Source organism: Somniosus microcephalus, chromosome 23 (assembly GCF_052327205.1).
Source record: "Somniosus microcephalus isolate GS21.2 chromosome 23, FLI_Smic_1.0, whole genome shotgun sequence".
In the NCBI taxonomy this organism is placed as follows: domain Eukaryota; kingdom Metazoa; phylum Chordata; class Chondrichthyes; order Squaliformes; family Somniosidae; genus Somniosus; species Somniosus microcephalus.
In genome coordinates, this window is record NC_141009.1 from 17,222,280 (window position 1) to 17,247,930 (window position 25,651).

General features: G+C 42.6%; 1 protein-coding gene across 7 annotated transcripts in view; it reads right to left on the minus strand.

Annotated features, from left to right (window-relative positions):
• The window catches only part of LOC147101694 (rap guanine nucleotide exchange factor 1-like), a 196,453-nt gene that overhangs the window by 94,066 nt on the left and 76,736 nt on the right, over positions 1–25,651 (minus strand). For all 7 annotated transcript variants that reach the window (XM_085965506.1, XM_085965507.1, XM_085965505.1 and 4 more), the window contains exons 4-8: positions 7,039–7,186; positions 6,166–6,254; positions 4,983–5,135; positions 2,028–2,160; positions 467–653 (exon numbers count right to left, since the gene is read on the minus strand). In XM_085965506.1, the coding sequence (XP_085821632.1) occupies positions 467–653; positions 2,028–2,160; positions 4,983–5,135; positions 6,166–6,254; positions 7,039–7,186 (710 nt within the window). The remainder of the gene's footprint in view (positions 1–466; positions 654–2,027; positions 2,161–4,982; positions 5,136–6,165; positions 6,255–7,038; positions 7,187–25,651) is intronic.

Here is a 25,651-nt window from a genome sequence, read left to right on the forward strand (position 1 = left end):
GTACTTGAACAACTCAATTGCTATTCAGGGTGAATGTGTTAGTATTCCCATCATCTGTTGTGGTACTTCTATGCTTATTTTACAAGGTACTAGTTAATACACCATAGCGAGTGACACCAAAGTATTTTACATAGAATTAACAGCACAGAAACAGGCCATTCAGCCCAACTGGTCTATACCGGTGTTTATGCTCCACATGAGCCTCCTCCCACTCTACTTCATCTAACCCTATCAGCATAGCCTTCTATTCCTTTCTCCTTCATGTGTTTACCTATCTTCCCTTAAATGTATCTCTGCTATTCGCCTCAACTACTCTCTGTGATAGCAAGTTCCACATTCTAACCACTCTCTGGGAAAAGAAGTTTCTCCTGATTTTCTTATTGGATTTATTGGTGGCTATCTTTTATATTTATGACCCCTAGTTTCTTCAACTTCGTACACTGATTTAAAAAAAATATTGTCTTACCAAGTGTTTCACAACTCGTGTTCTGCGAACACTGTCCACTATCATTGTCCAGTGAGGACAGCTGTTCATCTGATTTGCTCAGCTTTCCCATGCTGTTACAGGGAGATACCCTTGGTGATTCCCCACCATAGGAGTGGCTGCCACCAGACAGCCGCCTTTGCAGATAGCAATCCAAACCGTCAAAGTCCTAAATATATATAAAAAAGTAATTATTTTTCTAATATCTTGATCACTTTGATGTTATACAGATACTGTGATGCAAGCGAAACAATTTGCTCTCATATCTATCTGCAAAAATTCACACAAGATATAAAAGGAAAAATTAACACACCTAAAGTGCAATTAAAAAATTCAGATATTACATTAAGAGAAAAGCTTAATATGTGAAACCCAGTGAATGAATTAATATTTTCTATAGCCTCTGACATTTTTTTGAAATTAAAAAATATTACTTATAGCTTCACATGACTTATAACATGGGGCACCCATGAAAGGTTATTGGCAAGCCTTTGTAACAGAACCAGAGGTAAGCTTTTACAGCAACACTGTCATTGTCCAGTGATTAGAGTTGTTCATCTAATTTGTTCTCCCATACTGTTACAGGGAGATATATCCTTATTGGGGATTGGTTTCCCATTACCAGATTAAAACCATAGAAGTTTGCAGTTCAGGGGGCTGCCATTCAGCCCAGCCTGTCTGCGCTTGCTCCCTGAAAGGCTGTAATGGTCTCTTGGCTCAACCACTCCCTGTGGCAAAGCATCCCATGCTCTAATAATCCTCTATTGTAAAGGGATTGCTTCTAACCTCTTGCCCCCGAATCCTGTGAATCAACAGCCCCTCGTCATTGACTCCCCAATCAGAGGAAATATTAGTTCCCCATCAACATTTTTCATACTTTAAATCTTCTCAGCCTTCTCTGCTTCAGTGGAAAATAATTTTATATCTCAAGCCTCTCCACCTAACTACAGCTTTCCATTTCCGTCATTATCCTGGTGAATTTATGCTGTATCCCATGCATGGGTTTAATATCCTTTCTATCTTGAGGATGCAAAATTTCACAGTACTCAAACAGTGATCTAACCTGATGTACATGGTTGCGTTCTATATTAATCCCTTCAGGCCTATAGTGGCATGATGAACATATTAGATATAGATTTAAATGTTTGAAACATCGATGTGGCAAACGCACTTCGTGCCCTTCATCGCTATACATGGCATCACCAGCATCAAAAGGAAAAGCTCCTCTTTAGTTTGTCAATAGTTCCTTATAAACTTTATTTCTGGGGGGGAAAAGGAAGTAATTTCTACTTGTATTTCTACCCATCCTATAAATAGCACAGGTTGGGAGCCCATTAGACATGATATTGGTTCAACAGGAGAATCAGATATCATAACGCACATGTGACTCTGCCCATATCCAACACGCATTTGCCATGGGTTAGATATATCCATCAACTGGTAATGCATTGATTTTTGTTCAGCAACTGTGCATGTGAGTCGATGTATTTATCCCAACTGGTTTATTCCCCCCCACCACCTGAACCATAAAGACTTTCCATACCTGTTTGGTATTCGGTAAACTAGAACCACTGGCAGCTCGACTCATGGGAGGTACCACAGCCACTCTGGTTGGGGAGGGTGCAGACTGCCTCTTCTTGGGTGGTAGAGGTGGCAAGATTGGAGGAATACCGCTGCTGCAGGGCAAAGAACGTAGTGATTAAAGCTGCAATATTCTGCAATTCAAGCAAATTCTTGCAGATTTAACAATAGGGCAGCAAATAAAATGGTCAACTGGAAATAGAAACATCCTGGTATGACACCTCTCAGTAACAACATTTTAAGCCACAATGTATGAAATGCAGAGCAACAGTCCAAATAGGAATCTGTCGGGCCTTCGTTGAGTGCCACTAATCAGCATACCAAAAAAAAGCCATCAGGACTGAACAGCTGACAGATAAAACAGTATACAGAAAGGAGCATTGAAATTGGCATGAGAATTTGGACCCCTGCAGCTGACGTACTGACCACTTCCATAAACAGACATGCACAATAACCAGCAACTAGTATCACTTCCCAATCTGCGGTATGAGATGCAGGTTGCAATAATGGACTGCGCACATATGCATAATAATAAAAGATATAATAAAGGCGGGACAAGGCTTCAATCCTTCAGCCTATCCGGAGTTCCACTTTCCTATAAATATACAAGTTTCTTCACGTGAACCAAACACACTTTCTTTAACAGCAACAAGGCTTTTAACAGGGTCAGTGACTTACGCCATGCTACCAGTAATTACAGTTTTTAAAAAAAAATCATTTCAGCAAGATTAGTTCAAGGCTCAGTCAACCTTGTAAAAGCTCAAAATAATGATGAATTATTTTCAACATCAGTTTCCTCAGGATGCAACACGGTTTGCAATTTAGTGAACTAAATATTAAAAATCTGATGGGTGACTGAATCATAGAAGTTTACGGCACAGGAGGCCGCCATTCGGCCCATCGTGTCTGTGCCGGCCGAAAGAGCGCTATCCTGCCTAATCCCACTTTCCAGCTTGTGACAGCACTTCAAGTGCATATCCAAGTACTTTTTAAATGCAATGAGGGTTTCTGCCTCTACCACCCTTTCAGGCAGAGTTCCAGACCACCCTCTGGGTGAACAAATGTATCCTCAACTCCCCTCTAATCTTTCTAATCTATGCCCCCTGGCTATTGGCCTCTCTGCTAAGTGAAATACAGGAAACTTTGTGCTATCCGGCACCGACGGGACCGAACTGTTGCCGTTCCCTCAAAACTGCTGGACACACCAGCGTTAATGTTGAAGCATACGGAGCTTTTCATCTCCGTATCTGACAACAAACACTGTTGCTTAGCAACAGCTTCTAAACAGTCAGCCCGTACCTTAGAAGCATCTCTGTAGCTTAGCAACAGCTTCAGAGAGACTTTGCAGAGCCTGACTGTTGAAAAAAAAGCCACGAGAAGAAAAAAACCTAACAAAACGGCTCCTGATTTTTGCCGGTGGCTCGAGCTTGCCGGACATTTAGCCTCCGGATAACAAAGTTTCCTGTAGGTCCTTCCTATCCACTATCTCGGCCCCTCAATTTTATACCCCTCAATTAAATCTCCCCTCAGCCTCCTCTGTTCCAAAGAAAGCAATCCCAGCCTATCCAGTCTTTCCTCATAGCTAAAATTCTCCAGGCCTGGCAACATCCTCATAAATCTCCCCTGTACCCTCTCTAGTGTAATCACATCTTTCCTGTAATGTGGTGACCAGAACTGTACGCAGTACACTAGCTGTGGCCTAACAAGTGTTTCATACAGTTCTAGCATAACCTTCCTGCTCTTATATTCTATGCCTCGGCTAATAAAGGAAAGAATCCCATATGCCTTCTTAACCACTTCATCTACCTGTCCACCAGCTGTGGCTCAGTGGGCAGCACCCTCGTCTCTGAGTCAGAAGGTTGTGGGTTCAAGTCCAACTCCAGAGACTCGAGCACAAAAATCTAGGCTGACACTCCCAGTGCAGTGCTGAGGAAGAGCTACACTGTCGGATGTGCCATCTTTCGGATGCAACGTTAAACCGAGACCCTGTCTGCTCGCTCTGGTGGACGTAAAAGATCCCATGGCACTATTTCGAAGAAGAGCAGGGGAGTTATCCCCGGTGTCTGGGCCAATATTTATCTCTCAATCAACATCTAAAACAGATTATCTGATCATTATCACATTGCGGTTTGTGGGAGCTTGCTGTGCGCAATTTGGCTGCCGTGTTTCCTACATTACAACAGTGACTACACTTCACTTCAAAAAGTTGGCTGTAAAGCACTTTGGGACTGACGTGAAAGGCACTATATAAATGCAAGTCTTTCTTGTCCTGCTATCTTCAGGGATTGTGGACATGCACTCCAAGGTCCCTCTGTTCCTCTACACTTCCCAGTATTCTACCATTTAGTGTGTATTCCCTTGCCTTGTTAGCCATTCGCAAATGTATTACCTCACACTTCTCTGGATTGAAATCCATTTGTCACTTTTCTGCCCACCTGACCAGTACTTTGATCTCTTCCTGCAGTCTAATGGACCCAGTATGTGTCAAATTAAAGTATTTTCCCACAGGGAATATACTTTGTGGCCCTAAACCGCCCCCGCCCGAGAGGTTAAACGCCCAAGCTGCAGAGAGCTTTCCTCAAGGTAGCCTCGTTACATTTATTAGGAAAGGGCCATCAGGACATAAGCATTCCTCTCACTACTGTACAATATCTTGTGCGTTACATGGTATATAATGACCCCAGTATTGCAAAACAACATATCCTCCAACTTACCATGGGCAATGCCACAAGAGATACATTAGTACAATACTAAGACAATCTGGTACAGAAGCAGTCCTTTCTGATGACCATGAGGATATTCTTCATTCATTTAAGACACTGCTCACTTAGACTCCCTTCGTCTTTAAGGGTTGGCTTTTTCATTGAGGGAATAATCATACAAAGTATTAGATGGGATTACCCCTTTAATCCATTACCTGTGTTCCATGATGCGAAGACCAGGCAGTGGTGGTTTTGGTGGAGCGCACTCCCCATCCAGAGAGTCTGGAAGTATCTCCAGCGATCTCGTCATTGGCGTAGTTTTAGTCAGAATCTCCTTCTCCCGGTCAGTCAGTGGAAGCTCTGCTGTACTGCAAGAGTCAAGCCCCGATCAAAATAATTAGATAGAAGCCTGCGCAAACTTTGTTGGCAGAGACTACAAGACTAATAACAGAAAAAGCAAACATTAAAAAAAGAGAAATGTGAGAAGTCGCACAACACCAGGTTATAGTCCAACAGTTTTATTTGAAATCACCCGACGAAGGAGCAGCGCTCCGAAAGCTTGAGATTTCAAATAAAACTGTTGGACTATAACCTGGTGTTGTGCGACTTCTCACATTTGTCCACCCCAGTTCAACACCGGCATCTCCACATCATAAAAAAAGAGAAACAGTGCACCCCATTTGAAGGCCAGTAAAAGTTTAGAATATAACCCAATCTAGTGCTACCTGGAGCATGATCTATCTAGCAAGTTAATATGATAACCCAGAGGTTGAATGTTCAAATCTCATGGTGCTTTGAAGCCGAATTGAATAAATTTGGTCATTTGCAGACTCGCACCAGAAAATGACTGCAAAAGCTGTCAGACTGTCATTGAAACCCACTAATGTCCATCAGAGCAGAAAACTCACCACCCACGCTTGGTCTGGCCTACGTGTGACTATTCAGGGATAGCCAATACAGTCCCCACCACTTGAAACATCCACGGGAGGGGAAAGAAAAAGTAAAATTAAAAATCCATAGAAAATATTTCTGCAGAATGCAAGGGAAAAAATGTATCCCTAAAAGATCAAAAATACCTTGGATATTACATTTGTCAGCATTCTCAGCATGTTCCATTATCTAGAACATACTTCTAAAAGCAGAGTAACACTGCAAAGTATTTTTGAAAAAACATTTCTTTGCAAGAATAGCAACTTGCATTTATATAGCACCTTATAGAAAAAAATCCCACGGTGCTTCACGGAGGTGTAAGGGGGAAAAAAAATCAGCTTTTAATTCAAGCTTTATATACTTCACGGCACTGACAAACTGATATTCTGATTTAAACTATAGGTCAAGTGAGAATCTGATCTGTTACTTATCTACCTTGTATTGTTTATACAGGGAAACCATGCTTACCTGTCAGTTTTAGATGCTGGTTGGCTGGGTTTCACAGGAGAGGTAGGGGATGGCTGGTCCTGTTTCTCTATTGTCAGTTTCACAAGCTCCTACACAGAAGCAGCAAGTGGAGCATAGTACAATCGATTACCTAATACAGTAACTTTTGAGGCATTATGCATCTTCAAGGTACATAAAAAATCAAGATACTTGGGAGGAATCACATCAGTAGACAGCTGGCTAACGTGCTAAACTCAGACAGGTTCCATTGGCTGCTACATTTGGTGGAAATTTGAACATGAATCTCAACACACAAAAACAAGACTTGCACAACATGCTGCAGTCAGTACAGTAATACAGCTTTCCTGCTGAAGAGACAATGCCACAAGCGCAACAGTGGAAGGAATGGGGACATCAAGTACAGGGACCATGTCAACCCATTTTATCATGTAAATTCCAGGTTAAATAGGAAATTTTACATCTTTAGGAAGAAAGGAGATCTTATTGCTTAATATTCATAAAAGAAAATCTTTATTTCAAGTCTCATCAAATAGAGATCACAAACTTTCCTAGGGAAGAAATTAAAATGAAAGGGCTTCTGCCCACAATTTATGCAGCGAATGCTCAAACTCAGTCCTGCTGTTGTGTGTCCTGCCAATCTGAGATCAGGTGCTTGTCCACAGGGCAATAAGAGTGGAGAATGAAGGTAACCATGTGTAGAATAGGAAGTCTGGGAATATTCTGGTGGAGATGTTTTGTGGGATGGAGATTCAAACACTGGCAGATAAGAAAAGCAATTACTCTTTCTTGCGCCCCCACCCCCATATCCACGAAAGGCGATGTGGAAAACACACCACAGGTTTAGCTGCTCAGATTTGATTTTATTATACATACCTTCACTCCATCGAGCACTGCCTTAATCATCGCCATTACCATTTCCTTGTCATCTAGATTCACACCTTCTAACATCACCTGATCAGACCAGCGAATCAGATTGGCCAGGCTCTGATATACCTGATTTAAACAGGATGTGATGGCGGAGCTGAAAAAGGGAGAAAAGAGTAATGCTGCATCTACTTCACAGTGAAGCTCCAATCCTAGGTGATCTAACAGAACCCAGCTGGCAGATCAAAAAGCAAAAAAAAAGTGCAAGTGCTGGAAACCAAACAAAACCAGAAAATGCTGGAAATACACATCAGGTCAGTCAGCGTCTGTGGAGAGAACAGAGAAATGAACGTTTCACTCGTACAGCCAGTCATCTTTTCGCCACAGATGTTGACTGGCCTGATATGCATTTCCAACTAGCAGATTACCAGTCTGTAAGCCCTTCACCGACAACCACCTGTAGAGAAATTTAAACCGAACACCTTCAGGAAAGTGTTAAGCTGCTTTCCCTTTTAATACAGAAGTATGAAATAGCAGATTTGCATTTAAGCTACCCTAAAAATATGGACATTAAACTGGAGAAGACAACTGTACATAGGGTATACTTTGCATTAATTCTACCCTTTCATCATCTCAGTAGATTCATCTACCGAATGCTTTCCTTCCTCCAGCCTTCAGCTAACCCTGTGCAGCACAAAACCCTGCACACAACCCTGAACCAGCTACACTGACTCCATGTGCCTCATCTAAACAATATCAAGATCTTGTACATAGATACATAGATACATAGAAGATAGGAGCAGGAGTAGGCCATTCGGCCCTTCGTGCCTGCTCCGCCATTCGATGAGATCATGGCTGATCCTTTAATTCAGTATCCCGTCCCCGCCTTCTCTCCGTAACCCTTAACCCCTTTTGCCCGTAGAAATATATCTAATTCCCTCTTAAATATATTTAATGAGCTGGCGTACACTGCCCTCTGTGGCAATGAGTTCCACAGGTTCACCACTCTCTGAGTGAAGAAATTCCCCCTCATCTCTGTCCTAAATGGTTTAGCCCTTATCCTTAAATTATGTCCTCTAGTTCTGTTCTCACCCGCCAAGGGAAACATTCCTTCTGCATCCAGTCTGTCTAGACCTGTCAGAATTTTATACACTTCTATGAGGTCCCCTCTCAATCTTCTAAACTCCAGTGTGTACATCCCTAAACTACATAGTCTCTCCTCATAGGTCATTCCCGCCATTCCTGGTATCAGCCTGGTGAATCGCCGCTGCACCCCCTCCATGGCAAGAACATCCTTCCTCAGATGAGGCGACCAAAACTGTACACAGTACTCGAGGTGTGGTCTCACCAGTGCCCTGTACAGCTGCAGCAAGGTATCCCTGTTCCTGTATTCTAACCCTTTTGCTATGAAGGCCAGCATACCGTTTGCCTTCTTGACCGCCTGTTGCACCTGCATGCTCGCCTTCAGTGACTGGTGTACAAGAACACCCAGGTCTCTCTGTACTTCCCCCTCTCCCAATCTATTGCCATTTAAATAATAATTTGCCCTCCCGTTCCTGCACCCAAGGTGGATAACTTCGCACTTGTCCACATTATAGTGCATCTGCCATTTATCCGCCCAATCGCCCAGTCTGTCCAAATCGCTCTGGAGCTTCCTGGTCTCTTCCTCTGAGCCCACCCCCCCTCCTAGTTTAGTGTCGTCTGCAAATTTGGAAATGCTGCATCCGACTCCCTGATCCAGGTCATTAATGTAAATTGTGAACAGCTGGGGGCCCAGGACAGATCCCTGTGGTACCCCACTTGTTACTGCCTGCCATTCAGAAAATGAGCCGTTTATTCCAACTCTCTGTTTTCTATCTGACAGCCAGTTCCCTATCCACGCCAAAACTTTCCCCTTTATCCCATGAGCCTCAATTTTCCATGCTAATCTTTTATGTGGGACCTTATCGAAGGCCTTTTGGAAGTCCAGGTACACCACATCTACTGGCTCTCCCCCATCTATTCTACCAGTTACTCCCTCAAAAAATTCCAATAGATTAGTCAAGCACGATTTACCCTTTGTAAATCCATGTTGACTCTGTCCTATCCTGTCCCCATTTGCTAAGTGCTCCGCTATTTCATCCTTAATGATGGACTCCAGCATTTTGCCCACAACTGATGTAAGGCTTACAGGTCTGTAATTACCTGCTTTTTCCCTACCCCCCTTTTTGAATAGTGGGGTAACGTTAGCTACCCTCCAATCCATCGGCACTGTTCCCGAGTCTAATGAATTCTGAAAAATCATCCTTAGTGCATCCGCTATCTCTAGGGCCACCTCCTTCAGTACCCTAGGATGCATGTTATCAGGCCCTGGGGATTTGTCCACCTTCAATCCCTTTAGCTTCCTTAACACCATATCCTTAGAGATATTGATTTGCGTCAGTTCCTCCTTTGCCAATGTCCCTATTTTTCCCGATATCCCAGGGAGGTTTTTTGTGTCTTCCTTCGTAAAGACTGACCCAAAGTATGCATTTAGTTGATCTGCCATTTCCTTATTTCCCATTATATATTCCCCCGTATCTGACTGCAATGGACCAACTTTGGTTTTCACCAGTCTTTTCCTTTTGATATATTTATAAAAGCTTTTGGAGTTAGTTTTTATATTTTCCGCCAGCTTGTTTTCGTAAGCTATTTTGCCCCTCTTGATCATGCCCTTTGCCCTCCTTTGCTCTATCTTAAACTGTTCCCAATCTTCCGCTCTGGCGCTTTTTTTGGCTATTTTATACGCCCTATCTTTGGATTTTATGCTGTCTCTAATTTCCCCTGTTATCCACGGTTGAGTCACCTTTTTAGATTTCCTTTTATGCCAGATTGGTATAAACAATTTTTGCAATTTTGTCATTCTATCTTTAAATGTTTGCCATTGTTTATCTACCTCCAGTCCTCCCAGGAACGTTGTCCAATCAGACCTACTCAGTTCCCGTCTCATGGCATCATAATTCCCCTTGTTTAAATTCAGGACCTTAGTCTCTGAGTCAATTTCTTCGCTCTCCATTTCGAGTGAGAAATCGATCATGTTATGATCGCTCTGACCCAAGGGTCCCCGTACAACAAGATTACTGATTAGTCCCTTCTCATTGCACAGTACCCAGTCCAATATAGCCTGTTCCCGAGTTGGTTCCTCGACATATTGATCCAGATAACCATCCCTTAAACACTCAAGGAATTCCTCCTCCTCATTATTTTTACTGATTAGGCTAGTCCAATCTATATGTAAGTTAAAGTCACCTATGATGACAGCTGTGCTCTTATTGCACGCTTCTCTAATTTCCCTCGTGATGCCCTCCCTAACCTCTATTTTACTATTTGGAGGCCTATATACCACTCCTATTAATGTTTTTCGCCCCTCGCTATTTCTTAGCTCCACCCATATAGATTCTGTATTAACTGAGTTAATATCCTTCTTTTCAATTGCATTTATCCCCTTTGTTTTAAAATTCCTCTATGCCCTCACCCCACCCTAATTGGGAAATCCGCTCCACCCATATGCCCCAGCTCTTAGCCCCCATTTAAGAACGTAAGAAATAGGAGCAGGAGATACGGCCCCTCGAGCCTGCCCCACCATCCAATAAGATCATGGGTGATCTTCCACCTCAATTCCATTTTCCTGCCCGATCCCCATATTCCTTGATTCCCTTAGTGTCCAAAAATCTATCGATCTCAGTCTTGATTATACTCAACGACTGAGCATCCACAGCCCTCGGAGGTAGAGAATTCCAGAGATTCACAACCCTCAGTGAAGAAATTTCTCCTCATCTCAGTCCTAAATGGCTGACCTCTTATCCTGAGACTATGACCCCTTGGGGCTAGACTCTCCAGCCAGGGAGAAACAGCCTCTTCGCATCTAGCCTGTCAAGCCCTCTAAGAATTTTATACGTTTCAATGAGATCACCTCTCATTCTTCTAAACTCCAGAGATTATAGGTCCATTCTATTCAATCTCTCCTCATACATCCATCTCATGCCAGGAATCAATCTTACAGCTAGTCCCACGCCCTCTTCGCTTCCACAGACTGATCATTTAGCCATTATGGCCCTGCTCTCTCTCAAAACTTTCACCTTGCCATCTCTTTGCCTTCAAAAGCTTGCAGAAAAGTCTCTTCAGCCTCCAACCTTCGAAATTCCTTTACCTCTTGCTCGATGTCCCTCTTCCCCATGTAAAACGCTTACTCTTTTACTTGATCAATGTTATAAATGCATAGAACATTTGATTCATTTAACAAAGTATATTCTCTGTACAGCTGTATTTCCTATTCAATTATCACTTATGCTACTTTATGTGCCTCTCCATTACTCGTTAATTTAAGAACAGCTAAACGGTTATGCTTCAAAGCTAACAATGACCTATTCATACACAGCAACAGTCTCAGAGATCTCCAGCCTTACAAGAACCAGTTTTATTTAGAAAGTCCTGATTTGGATAGCTCTCCAGCAAAAAAAAAGTCAAACGTTTCAGCCTACCACAAATACACCAGCACTTTGTTCCTGTTGATTAGTGTCCTGTAATTAGTATAACAGAGCATACTTCAGTGCATTAATTGTTATTTGGTTTATTTAAATGAAGGCTGATGGTGGCAGAGAATGGTACATTTATCACTATGCCCAGTCAGTACCAAGTGCAACCAAGTCAAGTAGACCATGGATTAGGTGGAGAATAAAACTCCCTATACTGACCCAATAATGTGTTCTTTCACTGATCAAAAATGCAACAATGTGTATTTTCATTTCACATTCCGATGGGCCCTTGGTGTCACATCCAAGTGCTCAATTAGGAGCAAATTATCATCAAGTTTAGTCTTCTGGAAGCTTAAAGCTGCTCAAGGGAGAATCTTGGTCAGGATTGCACTCAAACACTGATTCCATTATTGAGAAAGGACAGTGTCCAAAGACTCCACAATCTAGACCCCTCTGCATACTTCAATCATAATCACATCACAAATAGAACTGACAACTTTCAAGTGTGTGGGTTCATAGCTCACATTTGCTTTGTTTAAAAGCAGCGTATGAATTTTATTTTCCAGCAAGGGACAAGAGAATCAAAGTTAGAGTTACTGATCAGCAGCATTGCTCTGTTTTCATTTATAGTTGCACCTGTCGATTGAAAAATGAACGCCAAGTTTTCCTATTCGCCAAGAGACTTTTCTCGGCTTTGGAAAAAACCCAATACTGTACAGTGTATTTACAAAATCAACTCTCCATAAAACCAAGAAAGTGAATAACCAGAGCCTTATTACAAGCACTACGTCACCTTTGATACTCACCCATTTATGCTTGCAATTTTATAAAGTTAACAGTGTAAACACACAACATAAACCCAGTATAAAAATTGAAAATTTGTTTGGTCACTTTTGTACAAGTATCATACAAGTACAAACAGCAATCACAAATGTTATCTAAAATAAAGTCCAGAAAACAGTGCGAGGTGAACTTGCATTCATAGAAAAATAGGAGTAGGAGTAGGCCATTCGGCCCTTCGAGCCTGCTCCGCCATTCAATATCATTACTGATCCTCTATCTCAATACCATATTCCTGCTCTCCCCATACCCCTTGATGCCTTTTGTGTCTAGAAATATATCTATCTCCTTCTTAAATATATTCAGTGACTTGGCCTCCACAGCCTTCTGTGGTAGAGAATTCCACAGGTTCACCACCCTCTTGAGTGAAGAAATTTCTCCTCATCTCAGTCCTAAATGTTCTACCCCGTATCCTGAGACTGTGACCCCTCGTTCTAGACCCCCCAGCCAGGGGAAACATCCTCCCTGCATCCAGTCTGTCTAGATCTGTCAGAATTTTATACGTTTCAATGAGATCCCCTCTCATTCTTCTAAACTCTAGTGAATACAGGCCTAGTCGACCCAATCTCTCCTCATACAACAGTCCTGCCATCCCAGGAATCAGTCTGGTGAACCTTCGCTGCACTCCCTCTATGGCAAGTATATCCTTTCTTAGGTAAGGAGACCAAAACTGCACAGTACTTCAGGGGTGGTCTCACCAAGGCCCTATAACATTGCAGTAGAAATAACTTTTCAAAATACTTTACAGGCAGCAAGATGAACCAAACCAACAACAACTTGCATTTATATAGCTTAACATAGTTAAACGTCACACGGCGTTTCACAAGGGTATATTCAGACAAAAATTGACACCGAGCCAAAGATGATATTCGGAGGGCTAACTAAAAACTTGGTCAAAGATGTAGGTTTTAAGGAGGGTCTTAAAGGAGAGAGAGGTGGAGCTTTAGAAAGGAAATTGTCAAGAACTTAGGCACAGCCACCAATAACCAGTCAGGAAAGGAAGAAACTGAGGGGAAATAGTTAGGGGCAGAAGAGACCAAAGGCACCAAAAAGATGACATTTGAAGATACGGGAGGAAGTAGCAGTGGTGTAACAGCTGAAAGATTTATTCCAATAGTGGAGGGAGGAGACTAAGGAATGAGTCAGAGGACGTACACACTTGGGCAGTGACATACAGCTGGCAATGAATCAAATAAGGAACAGCAAGACCGCAGAGGGATTTGAAAATGAGGACAATGATCTCAGTCAATTCACTGAAGCACAAAGAAAAAGTGCAGCTTGGCAACAACAGGTTGATGCAGGTTTGGAATTTACTGCAGGAGAGGACAGAAGATGTTCTGAATTTTGCAAATTGGAAGTGGCGAGGTCAGCAAGGTAAAATACCCCATCTTCAAAGTGATAAAGGCTTGGATTAGGATTTTGACAGCAGAGGGGGAAGACATAATGGCATAAGTGAGCAATGTTCCATCTGTGGAAGAGCTTGGTTTTGCAATGAACTGGGTCCGGGATAAAGAACTCAATTCAGGCTTAAAGGATGCCAATAGGGCTGCCAAGAAGATCGAGTGAATTAGAGGCAGAGGCTCAAGGCTATAGTAGGAGTAGAAAAGGACGGCCTTAGCTTATACCAACATTGGCGGTGAAGAAAATACTCTTTCAGGACTCTATCAGACAAGCAATTGGAAAGTATAGTGATAGGCTTGGAGTCGATGGCAATGGTGAAAAGGTAAAGTTAGGCATTGTCAGCAGACATATGGAAGCTGACCCCATGCATCCTGTGCTGATATCAGGGGTAACAAGTACATGATGAATAAGAGAGAGCCACAGCTGGCACCAAGTGGCACACAGAAAGTGACTGGACATAAAAGGAGAAACGGTTTGAGGTGTAATGACTGCATTGGGATAGGGAAGTATAAAACAAGATATTAAATAAAGTTCTGACGAAGGGTTACATAGACCTGAAACGTTAACTCTGTTTCTCTCTCCATGGATGCTGCCTGACCTGCTGAGTGTTTCCACCATTTTCAGTTGTTATTTCAGATTTCCAGCATCTGCAGTATTTTGCTATTATATTAAATAAATTCTTTAGAACCTATATAAAAAGCTATGCACAGCCAGAGAGAACAGTGCAGATCATATAGAGATCATGGCATAATCAACAAAAAATTTCAAAATAATTTTCCCCCTCTTTTTAAACCTCTACAAAATTCCCAGAGAATAACCTTAAAACCAAGGTCACTAATTATGTTCTACAACCCTCTGATTTTGACTGCCTCAAAATTCAGGAGGAGTTCATGACCTTCTTAGCATTTCCCAAAGACACCAACACAACATGCAAGACTTCAGAAACAAAAAAAAGCTCACCAGCTTAAACAGAAATAGAAAATTGCAGGCGTCGTTTATAACGAGGACAAAATAAGAGAGGTGGGAGCGGGTTTAAGAAGTTAACAAAGTCCAATGCACCTGAAGCTTAAGAACATAAGACGTAGGAGGAGTCGGTCATTCGGCCCCTCGAGCCTGCTCCGCCATTCAATAAGATCATGGCTGATCTGATCTTGGCCTCAACTCTACTTCCCTGCCCGCTCCCCATAACCCTCGACTCCCTTATCGTTCAAAAATCTGTCTATCTCCACCTTAAATATATTCAATGACCCAGCCTCCACAGCTCTCTGGGGAAGAGAATTCCAAAGATTCACGACCCGAGAAGAAATTCCTCATTTCCGATTTAAAAGGGTGCCCCCTTATTCTGAAATTATGCCCCCTAGTTCTAGATTCCCCCAGGAGGGGAAACATCCTCTCTGCATCAACCCGGTCAAGCCCCTTCATTCAGAATCTTATATGTTTCAATAAGATCCCCTCATTCTTCTAAACACCAATGAGTATAGGCCCAACCTTTTCATAAGACAACCACTGAATCGCCGGAATCAACCTTGTGAACCTTCTCTGAACTGCCTCCAATATAAGTATAATCCTTCCTTAAATAAGGAGACCAAAACTGTACGCAGTACTCCAGGTGTGGTCTCACCAATGCCCTGTACAGTTGTAACAGGACTTCCCTACTTTTATACTCCATTCCCTTTGCAATAAAGGCCAACATTCCATTTGCCTTCCTAATTACTTGCTGTACCTGCATGCTAACTTTTTGAGATTCATGTACAAGGACCCCCAGATCCCTCTGTACCTCAGCATTTTGTAATCTCTCTTCATTTAAATAATAATTTGCTTTTTTATTTTTCCTACCAAAGTGGATAACCTTGCATTTTCCCACATTAAACTCCATCTGCCAGATTTCTGCCCACTCACTTAGCCTATATATACACTCACTTAGCCTATATATATCCCTTTGGAGATTCTTTGTGTCCTCCACACAATTTGCTTTCCCACCTAAAGAAGGAATTGCTACCCAATCAATATGCCTTTCTGTGAGTACAAGGGCTGCCCACAGCTCGGTCATATCCCACCTAGCTTACCATGAATGCAGTTCCCCCAATCTCCTATGGTTCTTCCCTGTGATCAGAATCTTATTTGTCTAATCTCGAGTATTGATGCATTAACCTTTGAATATGATTCTATACTGATTGCAGCAAATTCCAGCTACGTATTAAAATATTTTCCTTCATATAGCCATGTTCTGATAGACAGTCAAGCTTGATCTTGAAACTAGAAAACTGAAAAATTATAACACGAATTCAAGCCAACTATTTAAAACTTAAACTTCATGTTCTTACAGGTTCTACGTGATGTCACATTATTAGACAAGTGGCAATTCAGGTAATGGGAAAAATCATTAAATGTCCTGAGAATCTATTTATAAAAACACTCTTGTAGAAACGTACAGATACAAGTACTGGTTGCAATGAGCCACGGTCCCACCCCAAATTCCCCAAGATGTACTCACTTGTAACTCACTGTGCCCTCAAACAGCTCTCTGCATGTTCATCCTCTTTCCCTGCAAATTAGCCGCAGCCAAAGCCATACCTACAGCACTTCTGAACCACGTCAGTACATGTTACATTCCTAATACAACAGCAAGGTGCTCAAAAGCGAAGCTGGTTTACTCTACTTGTATCAACTCATTCAATATGCAAACATGTGTACCCCATGATTTACATTGTGAAGTGAAGATGATGTTGGTTCTGTTTAAGAATCGTGGAAGTGGAGTCATTCAAAAGCAAAATACTTCCAGTTCTAAAGTTATGACACAGGACAGAAATTACAATAATTTCTGCCTTCCACAGTGGAACTGGATTACAGCAATCTTGAGCAGAGGGACAGAAGTAGGCCATTCAGCCCCCGAGACTGTTCCGCCATGCTATTAGATCATGGCTAATCTGTGCCTCAGTTCATTTACTCGCCTTTGCTGCATATTCCTTGAAACTCTTAAATAAAATTTCAACCGACCCAGCAGCCGCAGCCTTTTGGTGGAAGAGAGTTCCATATTTTCACTACCCTTTGTGTGGAAAAAATGCTTCCTAATTTCACTCCTAAATGTATTAAACAAATACTTTGGGTTCTGTCTTCACGGAAGAGGACACAAATAACTTCCCAGAAATGCTAGGGTCTAGTGAGAAGGAGGAATTAAAGGAAATTAGTATTAGTTAAAAAAAAAGTGCTAGAGAAATTAATGGGACTGAAAGCTGATAAATCCCCAGAGCCTGATAATCTGCATCCCAGAGTACTAAAAGAGGTAGCCATGGAAATAGTGGATGCATTGGTCGTCATCTTCCAAAATTCTATAGATTATGGAACAGTTCCTGCAGATTGGAGGGTGGCAAATGTAACCCCACTATTTAAAAAAGGAGGGAGAGAAAACCGGGAACTACAGACCGGTTAGCCTAACATCGGTAGTAGGGAAAATGCTAGAGTCTATTATAAAGGATGTGATGATAGGACACTTAGAAAATATCAACGGGATTAGACAAAGTCAAAATGGATTGATGAAAGGGAAATCGTGTTTGACAAGCCTTCTGGAGTTTTTTTTTGAGGATATAACTGGTCGAATAGATAAGGGAGAACCAGTGGATGGAGTGTGTTTGGATTTTCAGAAGCCTTTGATAAAGTCCCACATTAGTGCGCAAAATTAAAGCACATGGGATTGGGGGCAATATACTGGCATGGATTGAAAACAGACAGGAAACAGAGAGTAGGAATAAATGGGTCTTTTTCAGGGTGGCAGGTGGCGACTAGTGGGGTACCGCAGGGATCAGTGCTTGGGCCCCAGCTATTCACAATATATATCAATGATTTGGATGAGGAAACCAAATGTAATATTTCCAACAAAAGGTCTTCGACCTGAAACATTAACTGTTTCTCTCTCCATGGATGCTGCCTGGCCTGGTGAGTTTTTCCAGCGTTTTTGGTTGTTATTTTGGATTTCCAGCATCCGCAGTATTTTGCTATTGTAATACAGGAAACTTTCGTTTCCGGAAAGCTCTATCCACCGGCAAAATTCAGGAATTGGTTCAGATAAGTTTTATTTCTTTTCGTTGCTTTTTTTCTGCAGTCGTGGCTCTGCAAGGTCTAGCTGAAGCTGTTGCTTAGCTACAGAGACACTTGCAAGCTACGCCGACTGTTTTGAAGCTGCTGCTAAGCAACAGGGTTTGTTGCTTCACACGGAGCTCAGAAGCTCCATATGTTTTAACATTAGCGCTGGTTTCTACGGCAGTTTTGATGGGACGGCACCAGCTCGGTCCCGTCAATGCCGGATACCAGAAAGTTTCCTGACGACATGAAACTAGGTGGGATCGAAAGTTGTGAGGAGGATACAAAGAGGCTTCAAGGCGATTTAGACAAGTTGAGTGAGTGGGCAAATACATGGCAGATGCAGTATAATGTAGATAAATGTGAAGTTATCCACTTCTTTAGGAAAAACAGAAAGGCAGAGTATTATTTAAATGGTGATAGATTGGAAAACGTTGATGTACAAAGGGACCTGGGTGTCTTTGTACACCAGTCACTGAAAGCAAACATGCAGGTGCAGCAAGCAGTTAGGAAGGCAAATGATATGTTGGCCTTCATTGCAAGAGGATTTGAGTACAGGAGAAAGGATGTCTTACTACAGTTATACAGGGCCTTGGTGAGACCACACCTGGAGTAGTGTGCGCAGTTTTGGTCTCCTTACCTAAGAAAGGATATACTTGCCATAGAGGGAGCGCAGTGAAGGTTCACCAAACTGATTCCTGGGATGGCAGGACTGTCCTATGAGGAGAGATTGGGTCGACTAGGCCTGTATTCACTAGAGTTTAGAAGAATGAGGGGGGATCTCATTGAAACGTATAAAATTCTGACAGGGCTAGACAGACTGGATGCAGGGAGGATGTTACCCCTGGCTGGGGGGGGTCTAGAACGAGGGGTCATAGTCTCAGGATACGAGGCAGAACATTTAGGACTGAGATGAGGAGAAATTTCTTCACTCAAGAGGGTGGTGAACCTGTGGAATTCTCGACCACAGAAGGCTGTGGAGGCCAAGTCACTGAATATATTTAAGAAGGAGATAGATAGATTTCTAGACACAAAAAGCATCAAGGGGTATGGGGAGAGAGCAGGAATATGGTATTGAGACAGAGGATCAGCCATGATCATATTGAATGGCAGAGCAGGCTTGGAGGGCCGAATGGCCTACTCCTGCTCCTATTTTTCCTGTGTTTCTATGTCCAGCTCTAATTTTAAGATTTTGGTCCCTGATTCTGGATTCCCCCATAGAGGAAATCGTTTTTCTGTATCTACCCCACCCATTGTTATTTTAAAGACCTCAATTTGATCACCCCTCAACTTTCTAAACTCCAGGGAATATAAACCCAAGTTTATGCAAACAGTCTTTATAAATGAACCCTTTAACATTATAACAAAAATAAACAGATATAGTGAAAAATATCCCAATAACCTTATTTACTTATGTAACTGAATAGAGCAACACCATTATAGTGAACACCTAAGTACTAATCTTCCAATGCTCAATTTTATAAAGGGCACTCTCAAATGAAAAACCATTACCATAATCATTTAATCTTCATCTGTGCACTAACGAAATCTAACATACTTTCAAAATATGCTCATTCCACAGCAGTTACAAGACCACAATCCTTCAAAGGAAAAAGGTAGGTCCAAGAGCATTACTGCCGCTCATCTAATTCATTTTCAAAAACAAATCAAATGTTCTGACAAAGGGGCCAAAGGGTCGAATGTTCTGAAAAACTTTAAATTGTCTGTAATAAAAACAGAAAATGCTGGAAATACTCAGCAGGTCAGGCAGCATCTGTAGGGAGAGAAACAGAGTTAACGTTTCAGGTCGATGACCCTTCGTCAGAATTGTCTGTCCTCTCCAAAGAGGCTGCCTGACCGCCTGTGTGTTGGTTCGGTTTCAGATTTCCAACATCTAATTTAGATTCAAGATGTTTACTGCCTTGACTGCTTTGTAAATTGCAAACCTTGTACTGCCAGAAAATCTGTCCCACCATTTTCAAGTTTTCAGCTCACACGTTGAAAAAACACTGATATTACAGTGACATACCTCCTCAGGAGTCAGGCATTAGACTTATTGGCCCGTATTTTCCGATCACAGGCCTCCCACGGGCGGAGGCCCGTGATCTGGAAAAATCTGCGCCCTTACCCAAGGGCTCCTGGGACGCACACACTTCCACTCCTGGGCCTCACCAAACTGCAAGTGCGTTGGGCCCATGTAGTTCGCAGCATCTCTGGGATCACGTGGGCCCTGGGGAGCCAATCACAGAAGGGAATCTTCCTTCATACATTGGACAGGAAGACCTGTCAAATATATGAATGGAGATCAATGAAAAAAGTCAAACTTTAAATACATTTTTTTTTAATGACTTGAAATTACAATAAATTAAGTATTTTAAACAAAGCTTTAATTTTTTGAAAAAAATTAAAGTTTTTTTTACAGGGCTAAAAATAAACTTACCTTTTTTTCTAAAAGTATTTTTAAATGATAAATCAGTGAAAACTTTTTTTTAAACTTTTTTTCTACTCTTATCCTGGTAAAAGCAGACCTTACGCCTGCTTTTACCAGGCGTAAGAATTGTAAGGGTTTTCTGCGGGCGGAGGGTCCCCAAAAAGCGGAACTCTCCCCCCGCAGAGGCCCTTCTCCCGGGCAGCCGGAGGATCTGTCAAGACCATTCTTGACAGATCGGAAATACCGGTTTTCAGCGCATGCCTGAAACCGGCATCTCCGATGTCCCTACAGGTGGGTACACAGCGCGTACCCACCCGCAGGGATCGGAATATCCGGCCCATTAATCCTACGCAACACAGGATTATTTTTATTTATTTGTTTATTTATTTATTTATTTTTTAAATAACTTCCGCTCTGTCTTCCATTTTTCTACTCCTGCCCTCTTGCCAATTTTCTGCTCTTCTCTTGAAGTTATTGATTTCTTGCAGAACTACAGTTGCACAAGTGCCACGGTCCTCCACTCCTTCACAGAAGTGGCCATTATTCAACAGCGTCAGCAGTCAATTTCATCACAAGTGCGTCAAGGCTAAGCCCCACCTCACCTGATGCCAGCACAAATGCAGGTCTGAAAACTGACCAGCTGGTAATTCAGATGGTACCAGCTTCTGACAAGTTTTCAGAAAACTGGAGGAGTCAGCTTACCCACGGAAGCAATCCAAAACTTGCCGAATAAGTTCCTCCAGCCAGGTCTGAGAGACTGCATCACCAAGTTTGCATAGGCCAATAATAGAGTATTAATCTAGGCCAGAGCTGTATTCTTACTATTACCCAGCACATTAGAAAGGAAAATTAATGATTATTGATACACAGGAGAATGTCAGGGGCATAAAGGTGCATGGCTCCTATGCAAGAGGAATTTCAGTGCTCAAGACACACTTATGCTGGGAAAAATACTTTGAACCCAATGCCAACACTTAACACACTCATGGGTCAGAGCACTCTAACCCACAACCATGTACCATCATTCAATTCTCAGAACAGCAAAACCTGCCATATACTGGACAGACTAATTCCCCACACCGACTGTACCAAGTGAAGGTGTTAAATTAATGCCCATTAGTGCCCAATTATGAGTAGATTTATAGTCATGTCCACTAGGAACTAGTAAAGAGAAATCAAACTGTGATATTAGCGCAAAAAGACAGTAACATTTGTTACTACTGTAATATGCCATTTCACCTCAAAACAAACAGCTTGGCACCTTTATTAAAAAAGCAACCAGAGGAATTTTAAAAGGTATTTTAACACATTCATATACAAATATCACAGCTTGATTTCACCTCATAAAGGTTGAAACTGCAGAAACAAGTTGCACCCAGGATTATTACAGTCAGCTGATTAAGGAGACTTTCATTCCAACTGGATGTGAACCCTGTTCCTAGAAATGAAAGTGTTCAAACAGTGTCGCCACCCTTGCCCTTAAAATTTTGCTCTATAAAAAGCTGCAGTAAAGGCTGTATCCTGTACATCAACATACTGTGTTTGAATAAGCACTGGCTCCACTTGCTGAACAAAATGGCAATGGTCCATTGCTGTACCACTTTGTGGAAACCATGCAGAGAACCAAAGTACAAAATGGAAAGACTCTAGGATATCAGAAGCTACACGTGGTCATTGTACACCATGAAAAGTCCAACTGAAAGCGAACAGCATTTCTAACCCTGCAAGTGTTTTATTTTGAAATTTCTTTACTGTTCGCAAAAGTAATTAGGGAAAGTCACGATGATTTTACTGAGTTTGGGAGTAAACATCCTTGAACAATTACCACATCATAATATGACATCCCTGTTGATTACCTTCTGCACCTCACAATACCCTGATATCTAAATCAATTGAAGAGTGATTTCTGCCATCTGGATTTTACTTACCAGACTCAAGTTACAGGAAACTTTCTGGTATCCGGCACGGACGGGACCGACGTGTTGCCGGTTCATCAACAATTCCGGATAACCGAACGCTATAGTAAAAGATACGGAGCTCAGAGCTCCGTATAAAGCAACAAACAGCTTCAAAACAATGGGCACAAGTTGCAAGCATCTCTGTAGCTTAGCAACAGCTTCAGCTACACCCTTGCACAGCAACAAATGGAGTAAAAAAAAATAAAAGTAATAAGTTATCTGAACCGACTCCTGAATTTTGCCAGTGGACAGAGCGTTCGGGTTATTTAGGGGCCGGTTAATCGAAAGTTTCCTGTACAATAAATGCCAATTCATTTTTTTTGGTTACATCTGATGTTGCTGGGCATACTAGATTGTCGTCAAGTCTATTCTTAACAGAACAAGATGTGTTCTCACATGTGAAATATACAACCCGTTGGTTGGGCATGGTACCATGATTAATAGTTTGTGCTGTGGAAGGCAAGCTGCCCTCAATTATGTGCCAAGTACTGTTACGCTTAAGTGCTAATCACACTTTTACACATCATAGGAACTACACAAAATTAATCTCTGCCTGTCAATCAAAAAACTGGAAAAAGGTAGCAAAGCTGCAAAGACTGTCCTGTGCAAAATTCACCTTATGCATAGCCTTGACTAGAGCACCGCTTTTCAAATTAGGCTCCCTAAATCAGTGGTTCCACAAGGGGATCCCAGGAACCCTGCAATATCATCTCTACATTTCTATATCTGTTGTCTTATTATTTCAGCTGCTGTGCATAAACATGCAGTGAAAGCATGTTTTTCCTTTAGGTGGTAAACATAGACTTTTATAGATGATGATGTGGGGTCCTCAGGGATGTGCGACTATTTACAGGGACTCCCTCTTGTAGAAAAGCTCCAAAACTACTAGATTAAAAAAGTGAAAGGAACTACTTGCAGCCTGGAGTTAGCTCCTTTCAAAATAGTTGCTAATCAAGTAAGGATGAGGGAGGATAAAGTGGAAAAGGATCTAAAAACTAGTACAGCAAACACTGAGCACCTACAATGTAATAAGGAGCAACTCTGCAGCTACATTGAAATCGGCAATAATCCTTCCTAAGTTTAAAAAAATAAACATCTACAACAGATATGATTAGAATGGATGCCACTGAAAAAGTACAAATTTATACTTCATGCTCTTCCTCAAAGGCAGAGCACAGAGAAACTCAATGGTTCAATGCACAGGAGAGGTGGCACGAAATGTTATAAAAGATAGCCACAAATCAGATTTACCAATCTCAACTCATGCCTTTGTGGGGGGGTGCTGAGACACAACACTTCCCCACAGGATGGAACAAAGAAAAAGAAAAAGAAATGAGAATCAGGGGTAGAATTTCCCCCATGGCCTTTCTCTCCACTGAACAGCCAATGATTATAGTAGCACTAGCACGAGGCTGGGAAGCATTCCTTGCAAGTAGAATGGCACAAGGTGACCACAGTGGGAAAAAGTAATTTAAAAAGGCCGTCAGAAAATTTACACTACACATATTTTTAACAACTAGCTAATTTCCTGTGGTGCTGTACATGGGAAGTCAAGACCAATTATACTTTTTAGGTGAAGCAGGGTTAGAGCGCAGATGACGACTGGACCAGGGCACGCAAACATACATACATTCTGACCTTAATTTTATATTATCTTTAAATAGAAAAACTTACAGGAATTTGGGAAGCTGAAAAATAGAGTTGGTTGCTGCACAGGAGTTTCTCTACAGTACACATGAAGGAACTAAAAGATATTGAGGTGCTACAGCATCACCACTGGTGGAAGAGTGTAATTATAAGTGACAAGTTTACATAGGCAGGTTCCATCATAAATGTGAACACAAATTTATAATGGAAATGTCGACAGGAAGTGCACACAGACATGATTTTTAATCCATTAAAAAGGGATCTCCTGCAGCATTTCACACAAAGACCAAGCAGAGTCTTCAGATGAAGAGGGGTTGGAAGCCAGTGATGAGGGTTTGGGCTCTGGTGTGGTTGAGGTTGGGGCAAGCAGTCTTGGTCATGGGCTAGGATATGGAATTTGAAGCTCAGTTCTGGATCAAACAGGACAGTAAGCTGACGCAATCAATCCCCATTTTAAAGTCAAATATTCGGTCCTTATTTTTATATTTCCATTATAAATTCCTGCATCTACACTTATAATTGAAACAGTCTATGTAAAATTGTCAGTGTAATTGCACGCTCCTGCCAGTGGTGACACTGCTGCACCTCCACTAGAAAAGTGGGAGGTGTAATTACAGCATGGCAGTTCGGGGGAGAGCAGCAGCGGAGAGGAGGTGAGCCCGGTATAAAAACCGGCGCCAAGGCAGAGGCCCGACCAGTTCGGGGGAGAGCAGCAGCGGAGAGGAGGTGAGCCCGGTATAAAAACCGGCGCCAAGGCAGAGGCCCGACCAGTTCGGGGGAGAGCAGCAGCGGAGAGGAGGTGAGCCCGGTATAAAAACCGGCGCCAAGGCAGAGGCCCGACCAGTTCGGGGGAGAGCAGCAGCGGAGAGGAGGTGAGCCCGGTATAAAAACCGGCGCCAAGGCAGAGGCCCGACCAGTTCGGGGGAGAGCAGCAGCGGAGGAGGTGAGCCCGGTATAAAAACCGGCGCCAAGGCAGAGGCCCACCAAATCAACAGCAGAGGAGGGAGGTAAAAAGTAATCAGTGTGTGACGTCACCAGGGAGCAGGTAAGTGATTGGTTGGTGAGTAGTTCTCTCTTTTCAATACAAGCTTGACTTCTGTTGTGTTAAATTTCTAGGGTCTCTGGTGTAGTGGGGACAGTTGGTAAATAAAGCGCCCTAGAGTATACCTGTAACTGGGGTACTGAATAAATTTTTAAATTAATTAAAGGAGTAAGTCATGGCAGGAGAGCTCAGACCCGTGTTCTGCTCCTCTTGCTCCATGTGGGAAATCAGGGACGCTGCCAGTGTCCCTGACGACCATGTGTGCGGGAAATGCATCCAGCTGCAGCTACTTGCAGACCGCATTGCGGCGCTCGAGCTGCGGGTGGATGAATTTTGGAGCATGCGCGATGCTGAGAGGCTCGTGGATAGCACGTTTAGCGAGTTGTTCACGCCTCAGGGCAGGGCAGCACAGGGGGTGACCATCAGGCGGAGCAACAAAGGCAGGCAGGTAGTGCAGGGAACCCCTGCGGGCATCCCCCTTTCAAACAAGTATACCGCTTTGGATACTGTTGAGGGGGATGACTCACCAGGGGAAGGCAGCAGCAGCCAACTTCCTGGCACTGGGGGTGCTCCTGCTGCCCAGGAAGGGGGGAAAAAGAGTGGGAGAGCAATAGTGGTAGGGGATTCTATAGTAAGGGGAACAGATAGGCGTTTCTGTGGCCATAGACGTGAATCCAGGATGGTTTGTTGCCTCCCTGGTGCCAGGGTCAAGGATGTCACTGAGCGGCTGCAG